General features: G+C 37.8%; 1 protein-coding gene across 1 annotated transcript; it reads right to left on the reverse strand.

Annotated features, from left to right (window-relative positions):
- Positions 1 to 1,760: 1,760 nt before the first annotated feature.
- Positions 1,761 to 11,059, reverse strand: tmem41b (transmembrane protein 41B). The gene is made up of 7 exons (XM_026160619.2): positions 10,364 to 11,059; positions 8,128 to 8,245; positions 6,578 to 6,706; positions 5,935 to 6,028; positions 3,470 to 3,574; positions 2,351 to 2,489; positions 1,761 to 2,264 (listed from the first exon to the last, which is right to left on the reverse strand). The coding sequence occupies exons 1-7, from the start codon at positions 10,458 to 10,460 to the stop codon at positions 2,095 to 2,097; spliced, it is 852 nt and encodes a 283-aa protein (XP_026016404.1). The 5' UTR covers positions 10,461 to 11,059; the 3' UTR covers positions 1,761 to 2,094.
- Between the last annotated feature and the right edge of the window lie 239 nt (positions 11,060 to 11,298).

Genomic DNA, 11,298 nt, shown 5'->3' on the forward strand with positions numbered 1-11,298 from the left:
ACAGAAATGTGAAATCTGTAAACACTTCATACTGCAATACATCACTGCACAGTATAATACTGCTTTTTCAAATGTTGCAGAGGGATACAGAAGAAGTATCACACATTATCACTGATTGGGTAAGACGATTGGGGGGGGGGGGGGGGGGGGAATTAACCAGTTGGTATAGTAGGTTAAGTTGAAATTAGGTGTAAGGTTTAAATATTTTAGAAAAAGTTACCAACTATCATTTGTTGGCATATTTAGCATTACAGGGGAATAAGAGGTTACTCATAGCTGCAACAGGAATCATTTCACAGCATTTTGCTACTTTACTTAACGAAGGTTCTTTATCCATTGCAGATGTTTCAAAAACAGTAACCAAAAAAAACCATTTAACTACTGTAGCGCTGTCTCCTCCTTTTACATCAATTAATGTTTATGCAGTCTTTTAAAATCTGGGTTTGAGAGTTTAATATTCATACAGTAGTACAGTAGATACACTGTCCATTAAGACATAAGCAAAAACATGAAATCTCCTGATGCACAACTCTAAATATGCATTTTTAAGAGATCTAGGTTAAGATTTGTTACCTACATGTACATTCACTCCGTCTGTTAACTGTCCAGAAGGTTTTTAGCAGCAGGAGCAATGAGTTACCTTGGTACACAGGCAACAAATCTAGAGGGAAATATAATCTATAAGCTTTTTGTTTGTTTTTTTTTAAATAACAGGACAAACAGCCATTCAAAACACTTTAAAGAACACAATCTAGCAACATAAATCAGGCAACACAGCACATTTCCCAAGGTGAAGAAAAGGAAGCAGTAAAAGCAAGGCAAGGCTCAGACACTGCACAGTCTGTTGGCAGTCTTATTGAGCTCAATGGTCGATCATCCATCATATTAAAATCACTAGTTAGATATTGTAGGGTGGAGATGAATGCAGATGATCACAGTACATTTAAAAAAACAAAAAAAACAAAAAAAACAAAAAAAAAAAAAACAACAAAGCAATCTCAGCCTTTGACTTTTAAAATTTACAAACCAAGACAACTGTGTTGACTTTCAAGAATTGTTCAGTACACCAGCAAGATCTACATTTACTGTTTAAATAAAAATACCAGCTAGAGATCCTGAGTTTGACACTCTGCAGTTTGGATGTCCTGTGAAAAAAAATATTACATTGGCCTAGTCTGTACTTTAAATACTTTCAAGCGTTCAGTAGCAAAGTAGATTTATAATATGGAAACATGGCTGAAAGAAAAAGGGAAGTTGTCTGGCAGAAGCAGCAGGCACACTTTTAGGAAGATCACTGAATTACTCACATGTCAACAAAACACAAACTTACAAAGATCAGTGCTTACGCGTTTCCTTTTCTCTACATATTAATGTATGCCCAAACTCTGCATATAGTCGCCAGAGCATGGACCCTGTGTCAAAATGCACTTTGAAAAGACTAAAATCCCCTTTGAGAAGTAGTGTGAAAATTATTGCTATAGTGCTAATCAGATTCTATTAAGTAGACAAATGCAGGAGAAATAAATATTAAAACGGGAGTGGGTGTTAAAGGTGCTACTAACAGGATGTAGCAACTCTTCGGCTGTTGTCCAAGTGCCTGTTTGTTGAGTATTTAGAAATAAAATGTCCAGAATAATCTGAACAAGATGCTGATTACACTGTTTGATGACAGAGTTCCTAAAAAGACAACACAGGCACGTTATTCCCCATGAAATAAGGCCATGTGGAACAACTGTGACCTGCACTTTAGGAAAGCATCCTGCAAGTGGCACCTTTTATTGTCTGAAGAAGATCATACAATTATATAACAAGCAGTGCATTAAATAAAAACAACAAAAAAACAGTTTCTAATATTTATACCATGAGTCACAGAAACCAAAAACAACTTGTGCAAGCAGTGGACTGTTTGTACTTTACATCAGGAACAACCCACCACTGCATGCATTTTTGTGGTTGATGAGTGCTTGGCAATTCCTCCACCGCCTACGAGATGGATGCGGAGCAGCTTCAGTGACCGCTGCATGTTCCTGAGGCGAGGTAAGGGAGATGTTGGGATCAGCCAGCAGATGAGTTGCTGAGGTGAGGTGACGGGCTCTACTCTAGTTTCTGCTGCAGCTTCTTCTGGAAGCAGACGGGTAAAATCGAGAGCACGGCTAGTACACCGAGCACAGCCAGGGAGTTCCAGGACACGGCTTCGCCTGCCGTGGTGAGTTTGTACAGTGTTGTACCTGCGTTGATTGCTACAAAGGATGGTGGAGCCACTCCTGTTGATCAGTGTGGAATGAAGGTTAGTCATTGGTGGAAAACATTACCGAAATGGATCCAGCAGTAGAGAGAAAAACAGTCTTACCAAGAAAGGTACCGATGAAGAAAACCCCCAAAGGCACATTGATGACAGGTGAGGTGATGTTGATGAACCAGTTGGGTAGAAAGGGGGTTATCCTCAAGAAGATGATGTAATTGATTAAATGATTTCTATGTTTATCAACCTGCCATTAAAAATAAAATATAAGAAAAATCATGAGCAGAATATTTCTGAAATTACAAACAATAAATAAATGATCAGCTTTTATTAAAATCATGTTGGAAGACTGCTGTGCTGTGGAATACGGGGCAATACTGGGGATATTAAAGCTCATCTCATTAAGCAATCATTAAAACATGTATAGCACGATAGAGAGAGAGAAATCAAATTTAAAACCCATCTCTTCTCATACAAAGTCTTGACTAATTCAGTCCAATCTTATCTTAAAGGCCTCATAGTACCATATCACTCCAATAGAGCACTTCACTCTCACACTGCATGCTTCCTTGTGGTTCGTAGGGTATTTAAAAGTAGGAGGCAGTCTTTAGTTTTCACACCCCTCTTCTGCGGAAACAGCTACCAGTTTGAATTCTTTATTTTTAAGATTAGGCTTAAAACTTTCCTTTTTGCTAAAGCACATAACCCTTAGTTACCCTGCAATAGGCCTAGGTTGCTGGGAGATTTCCATAAAGTACTTCTTCACTCATTACAAGCTTACAAAGCACTTTGATCATTAGTTATTATTAATGTCTGGTCCTCTTCCACAGCAGGTCGTTTGTACTGTCTTCCTCCCCTCCCCTCAAACCGATTGTGAAAAATGTCCACCCCTCCCTGAGCATGATTCTTCCTGAGGTCTCTTCCTGTTAAAAGGGAGTTTTTCCTTCCCATGGTTGCCAGGTGCATGCTTAAAGGGGGTCGTTTGATTGTTGGGGCTTCCTCTATATGATTGTAGGGTCTTTACATTATAGTATAAAGCATCTTGAGGTAAATGTTGTTGTTGTTGTTGTTGTTATTTGGCAATATATTTGTGGGTCTTTAAATGCAACTCAAAACCAGTCCAACTAAAGCAAAGCACAAAGAAAATGCATAAATATATGAAAAGAACAAAAAAAAACCCAAAATAAAACAAACAAAAAAAAGGTTCTTTCCTATCAAAGCTCCTACCTGCTGAGACCATTTCTGTGCTCGCTCTGTGAGATATCTGTAGACCACTGGTCTGCCCACCAGATATGACAGCATATAACAGAACGAAGCACCCAAGCCAGAGCACTGCCAACAGACAGAAAATGATGAGTGACTGAGGAAGATAATACAGAAAAAAAAATATCTCAAAGCTAGAAGCAGAAATGACTCTTCTTGTACCTGACTCATAAAACATTTAGAGTCCTTCACAAATTAAATATGTATCTCTAAATATGATTATTAACTATAATGCAACACAATTTCCATATTCCATCGCTTTCATAATGCTAGCAGCAGAGGTGAGGTGTTAAGAAAAGCTGCATGTAGTTTCAAAGAAAAGGTCTCTGGGTTTTCACACTAACCAAAGCCCTTCTTGGCTGTAACAGCAAAAACATCATGGTTTAGTGTGAACAAGGCTAAACCACTAGTGTGAATGCATCGCGTATTTACAGGGAAAAAAAAAGTCCACAAGAAAAAAAAACAACAACCAGCCAAGTGGTCACAGGAGACTATGATGCAACATAGTCACACGCAGCTGTATGCTGTTCATGCAGGTACTGAGGTTAAACTGGTGACAATGTTAAACGTGACATTTTCATTCTATCCTTGCATGTTTAAATGTGGAATTTCCCTTCAAAAATATACAAAAAGCCACGTGATTACACTGCTGTCTGCTCTACATTTACAGTTGTGGTTGGAAGTGTTGCATAAATTCATCATGGGCATGAATTTCATGATCATTTTAGGCCACAGAGTGAAATTATTGTACAGCATACATCTTTAATGACTTTAAAAACAAAAATTGTGTCCACGAGTTTTAATTTATTTTAGAGTTTCTTCTAATCCATACAGGGTTGAAAATATACATACAAGCTAAAGCTAAAAAGTGGTGCTGAAGGTTCTATAGTGTCTTTGAATGTGACAAAGACTAAGTAGTGATCATGATTAACTGGATCTTTGCCAGCATAAAAAGGATTGTTTGGTCAGACCAAAGCACTGACAAAACATCATGGCAATGGTGGGGAAAAAAAAATCAAAAGAACTCAGTAAAGTTCTAAGAAGGTGAGCTTTGGATTTACAAAAGTTGGGATTGTCTCTTGGAGCCAGTTCTAAACAACTGTAGATTCCAGTTGTACAAGTTAATCAGACAAGTCACCACTTTACCAAGGTCTGGAAGAAGGCCTTGAGAGGATATTGGCTAGGATGTTCAGGAACAACCAAACCAAGGCTCATGAATTGCAAACTGCTGAAAACCTCAACTGAAATTTGCAGCTGCCCACATGGACGAGCCAAAGAGCTTTTGGAGAAAAGTATTACAATCGTATGAAATTAAGATTAAGCTATTTGGTCACAACGATAAGAGTTATATTTGGAGGGAGTAAAGGTGAGGCTAAGAACACGATATCAGCTATAGCCTTAGTATCAGGCTCTGGGGCTGTTTTGCTGCACTGGTATTGGTACATTGGAAAAAATAAAGACTACTTCCAAATTCTTCAAATTCTCTTCTAATCAAATCAAATCAAATCAAATCACTTTTATTGTCACATCACATGTGCAGGCACACTGGCACAGCACATGCGAGTGAAATTCTTGTGTGCGAGCCCCACAAGCAACAGAGATGTGCAAACACAACAACACAAACGAGCAAAATACAAGAATGGCCAACCTGAAACTAATAAATATATGTACAATATATAATAGTGTATGCATTTCTGGATGTGTATACTAAATATTTTCCTACGTGTGTGTGTGTGTGTGTGTGTGTGTGTGTATACACATTTTTACAAATTAAATAGTAAAAAAAATAAAAATAAAAATAAAATAATAATAATAATAATAATAATAAAATATATAAAATATACAGAGTTGAATATGTGCAAAACAAGTGGCATTTATATACAGTGTGGAGTGCATAATGTTGAAGTTCCAGTAGTGAAGCTAAGGTGTCTAATCAACAGCTACAAAGTTGAAACTTTGACACAGTTGTGTGTTCCAACAGGACAATGATCCCAAACACACCAAAACTGGTTTTATAACAGATAAAGATCAACTTCTGGAAGAGCATTTCCAAAGCTCTGACCTCAACCCTTTTGAAAATGTTTGGATTGTGCTTAAAAATCAACTAATTTAAATGTGGTAAGATGGAAAATTTTGCAAAGAAAAGTGGTCAAACATTCAGCCAGACTTATGCAGGAGGTTGATGATGATGGTTGCCAAAAGCATCTGGTTGTGGTGCAGCTTGCTAAGGAACATTTAATCAATCACTTTTTTCCCCCTTCTTTAAAGTCATTAAAGATGTAACCATAACTGTAAATTATAATTCCACTGTATGAAAAACTTTAAGAGATGTAATCATCCATCTATTTAACAAAAGGCTGTGGCTTGACATCCTTACATAAATAAACTCAATGTTTTTTTCTTACAAATTTCATACTGTTCTTACTCACCAAGCACACCAAGAAAAGAGCCAGAGGGAACGGATAAAGATATCCAGACAGTATGCTGAGGAAGATCGATCCAGGGATTGCAAAAGTCTGGAGGCTGGTAAAAGTGTTAAGGTGTATTTCTTTAAAAATGAGCTCCACACAAGATTCCTCTTCCCACTTAAGCCCTAAAAGAAAAACCCACTACAATGATGGTAATACTTTGTCTGTAGGTTGAGCAGTTAAAATGAGATTGTGTGCACACACTAGATTTATCCTCAGAGACATCCAATATTGGATACAAAGTTCTGCTTGCTTGACTTTTACAGCAGACTTAGAGCTGACACTCTGAAAGAATTATTAGAAAAAATCTGAGTCATAAGTTTTACACGTGGGAGATACCACTGACAGTTCTGAAAGGTCATACATGGTCATACTTTGTCAGGAATGCCAGCTGAAAGATTCAGTCACAAGAAACTAATGAAGCTGTAGCCAGAAAAAGACAATAAAATAATAACTTCAGTTAACACAAAGTTAACTGAATAGCTAGTGCAAACTATCAATGCAAACCAGACAGCTTTACTTAGCCTGAACCTCAGCAAAGTAGTTCAGAGTAAGTAGTAAAGTACATATTTTACATAAAGGGTGATGTTTTCTCCAAGGATACAAAACATATGTTGCAAAGTAGGCCACCAACACCTGGGTGTAGTAGGTGTCTTTGTATTTAGACAATACTGTTCCCAAAGCTTTAGCATCATCCATGTCTTTGGGGATCTTGATTTTCTCCATTTCATCACTGGAAAAAAATAAAATAAATCTTGTGTCAGTCACAATTTACTTAAAACCCTTTCCAGTCGTTTTTAATATATAAAAATCAGCAAATGATTATGTAATTGGTTTGTGAATTAGCACTACCAGTGAGAATAGTGTGTTTCTTAGCAGGTATGTTCAAAATTGAAGCTGTACAAGTACAGAGAAAAACTCTACATGCATGTTTTACTATTATGGGTCCAACTCTTCTAATGAACCATGTCTACCAGCAGTTAATAATAATTTATACTTTACTGATCCCCGTGGGGAAATTCCTCTCTGCATTTAACCCATTCGCTTAATGACTGGATCTGTCCAGTTTTCCATTGCCAATTTCATGCTGACATATTCTCTTACTGCTTCTAAATCATATCTCAGCAGTTCTGGACTTGAACACTATGTCAGAATTACTCTCATTTTTAGCCTTTTCTTCATTTACCTAACAAAAACTGCCAAAATCCACCAGTACAGAGCTCCTAATAACTAAGTATATCAGGAGTGCACTGGTGCCTGGCTGTCTTGGTTAACTCTTCACTTGATTAACTATTTTACTAGCAAGGCATTCCAAACACAGTCAAGCTCACCTGTACTTAAAAATAGCGGAGGCTTGAGTTCAAAGCAACCCCTGAGGCCATTTACTGTATCTCCACTCTGCTATGCCCCTCTATTTTTCTTTTATTTACATTTCTAAACAAAGAGTAAAGCCTCCCCAAAGAATTTAAAACAATCTCCAATGTCGCAGCTAAACACTGAGGGAGATTATGCTTTTGAAGCAGCCAATGGTCTCAAAAGACATTTTTAAATGCATTTGTTTTCATTAACCTTTAAGCTGAAATCCTAACTTCATTGAATAAAGATCCAAACATTATGTGGTTTGTCTCCTTTGCCCCAAATTCAATTTAATTGCACAGCATTTGTATAGCTCCACTCTACAACAGTCCTGAGGGCACTCAGTAAGGAAAAGACCACAAAATATTATAGAGACAATCCCAACTAGTTATAAAGCAATTTCTGTCAGTTTTTTTATACAGAGTATTTTATGAATAGGTACCGAACAGAACTACTAACAGAAAGTGTAACTCATCATTAGCTGGGGAGAAAACAGTCATCAAGATAATGACAGCTTTGCCTTCAACACAAGACGACCTACAGCTCAAGCTGTGTTGTACTCAGCAAGATGTTTATTGTTTGTTTGTTTGTCTTTTAACCATGACTCATCACCATTCAGTTTTCAAGCCTGTGTGCCACTGAATGGAAATAAAGTTATATACACCCTACCTGTGAAACAGCAGAAATTAATCTATTAAACAGAAAAGCAATGTCTAGTAAAATCCACTCCTTCAGATCTGAGAAGTGTTTTGGGTAAACTGTACTTCATGCTGAAACAACCACACCAGGGCAACTTACTCAGAAAGCTCTGGGAAGTTCCTGTAAACAAGGTACATGACTGAGGCAGAGCAGGTGAAGATGGACACCAGAATCAACAGAGACATGCGTGCTGAGCCCCCTGCGCTATGCTGAATCTCTGTGGAGAGAGAAAGTAAGTCAAACACCCGGTTAACATAGAGTAAACTATAATCAGATAAACATCCTACAAGTAAGCTTTTGTATAATTAGCATCACTCATTTAAGCCACTACGGGGAACCGAATCTCTCTCTCTCGGGAGAGAGAGACACTTGTGGCTATGGCTGAGACTGTCTCTTTAATGATGCTTTCAGCATAAACATTATAGAAAGAGAGAACTGCAATATCTAACTGTGAGATCTTAATATATGCAGAGAGGAAGTGCTTTTTTTTTGCCGTTTGCTCATTTAAAACCACACTACTACACTGCAGCACACTATGATGGTCTGCCAACACATACTGAGTCTGGTGTCACATACATATTTGATGATAGCTTATGACACTGATGATAAGCTGACACCTGGGAGTAAAATATGAATGTTATGGTTTTTAATTGTTCAATTAATATTTAAAATTTGTAAGTTTTTGATTGAAGCTGACTTTACCATCAGCTTCAATCAAATACTTGGCACTAATAAAGATTATGCTTAAAAAGGTGCGGTTAAATACATTCTCAACAAAGTTTGTGTGACATAAAAACACAACTGAGCATGACGTCAGAAAGCAGTATTGCCATCTGGTCACTCCTGCCATTGAGATGCATCTTGTCTGATCCAATCAAGTTGGACAGATGTAATCACTTGCAGCACATTCAGAGGTGATCTGAGACAAAGACACTTCATCAGTCCACACATAGCTTTAGAATGAGTGTGGATATCACTTCCCAGCACTTATGCAAATAAACCTCATAGCTGTGTGCCACTTTTCCTCTTTAACAGCAGGACATAGCTATGCACTTCTGATGCCTTGTCTGGTGGAAATTAAGACTGAGTCTATTTGAGGCATACATTTTATTAAAAAAAAAAAAAAAAAAAAAAAAAAAAGATGGACCTGGCCAGCAGGACACCAGGCTCCAAAGTCAGCTGATTTTCCAGCAACTCATTAGCCCTTTCTGACAGAGTGTGGGTGGTTCCTTATTCCTTCATTATTTTCCACTTGGCACTCCCCAGTTTTATCTTCTTGTCTAATATGGTCACTTCCAGTTCCAAAAAGCCCATAGACAAATGCCAAACTCAAGGGTTTTACTCTACAAAGCAATGTGTTAAGTCAGCATGGCTACGTCCACTTTATGGATCCAGGCAAACCGAATCAACCAAAAGATATGATAAACTCAAAATGCATCTCTATACGTTTTTATGTTTGTTTGTTTTGCTGGTCATTTAGACAAGAAGGAACAAAGTTCATAAGAAAAAAAAAACACTTCAGCTCTGAACTCATGCGAGTCCTTGACTAAAGGGAAACACTCATATGTAATCCACACGCCATGTGTACAAGGTAAGTACAACACCTGTGAATATGTAATAAGGTTCACATACACCCTGTAACCTTAGCTACTTTTGACATTGCTGGAGTACATTTGCACTTTACTTTTTCATTTACAGTTCATGCAAATCGATACATTACACTTAATATAATAGCTTTTTGACATGAGCTTTTGAAATGCAGCTCGAATGAAGTTTAATTAACAATGCACAGTTAATTAAACTTCATTTACACAAAATGGTTAAATATTACTTTAACCCCCCTCAAACATTGAAACTGAAATAACTTTAGAATTACATTCTGCACATTTTTCTGGAAATAAGAGCTTTTATGATTAATCTTATGGAGTACTTTTTGTCATATCCTTACTTTACCGTTGGAGGAGATGAATACTTCCCCAACCGTCTTTGTTAACCAGCAGTTTATCTTTTCGCTGATAAAAGATTTAGTAATTTAAACTATTAGGTTAATGTAGGTATGCTGACTAAACATTTAAGTTATTACACCTTAAATGAGGCTGAGGTGGATTTTTGGCCAACTTTGTGATGTGTTGTTTATAAGGTTTGGCGATACAAAGTACAGCATCGAAATCAAGCAGGGCTAACTTTAGCTAGCTGGTTCAGGCTGCTTCGCAATACGTAACGGTCTCAAAGTTAAAAGGACGCAGTCGAGTGGTCATATTGCTTCATCTGTCTCTATTTGCTTTCCTCTTCTTTTTCGTTAACGTTTAACAATTAGCTACCGCCATGAGCCTACCTTTCAGGACTTTGGAGTTACTGGCATTAGCCTTCACCTCTTCCTGTGCCACGGACAAGCCGTCCGTGTCTCTGGTTTCTCTCCGCTTTTTGGCCATTTTCTGAGATAACGTTAAGATTAGCGGTACCGAGATGTAGTGGAGTAACAACCGGCAAGTCGATCGAGTGACACCGGTATGTCGACAGCCTGATGACACGTTACACTGATTGACCTTTTACCTTACATTCAGGAGCAAACCTCCACCATTTACAACAGCGCCCCCAGCGGCAGGCTCGCCACATTCTGCAGTGAAGTCTACTTTCATATCTTAAAGACATTTTTTATTGGTTATTATTCAGTTTTATATTTAAAGTGTTTCATATTGGAAGAGAAACACCTAGGAAGTAGGTTAAATGTGCAGAGGTTTTTTTTTTTCTGTTCTCAAACTGATCTCCCTGAATGTATGACTTTCACTCTGCAACTGCAGGGAGATTTGGGAAGGAGACGGTGGAGAAAATGGCTGGACTTTACAGCTTGTGGCAGCACCCTTTGATGCATAGAATTAGTAATGCAGACTTGTTGACGTATGTATGTGTGGATGTGCAGATGTATGTACAGGTGTATGTTATCTTCCCATGACCTCATACTGTTTCTGTTTTTTCTTTTTTCTTTTATCTTGTTGCATAAAAATGTTCCTAAACAAATAAAAAGTGTCAAAAAAAACTGATCTCCCTGTTGGAGCTCAGTCTGGGGGGGGGGAGTTATTTTTTTTCTCCTTATCTTTCCTCATATTGTGCTTTTTCCATGTTATACCCCTCTGACCTGTCTTCCCCATGTGATGTTTGTGTAATGTATGTATGGTCGGTAGGGTAAGACGGCGCTGGCACGGCTGGCAGCCTTAACCCAATTTCCCTCGGGATGAATAAAGTATGATCAATCAAAATACAAATTTAAGG

Source organism: Astatotilapia calliptera, chromosome 1 (genome assembly GCF_964374335.1).
Source record: "Astatotilapia calliptera chromosome 1, fAstCal68.1, whole genome shotgun sequence".
Classification (NCBI taxonomy): Eukaryota; Metazoa; Chordata; class Actinopteri; order Cichliformes; family Cichlidae; genus Astatotilapia; species Astatotilapia calliptera.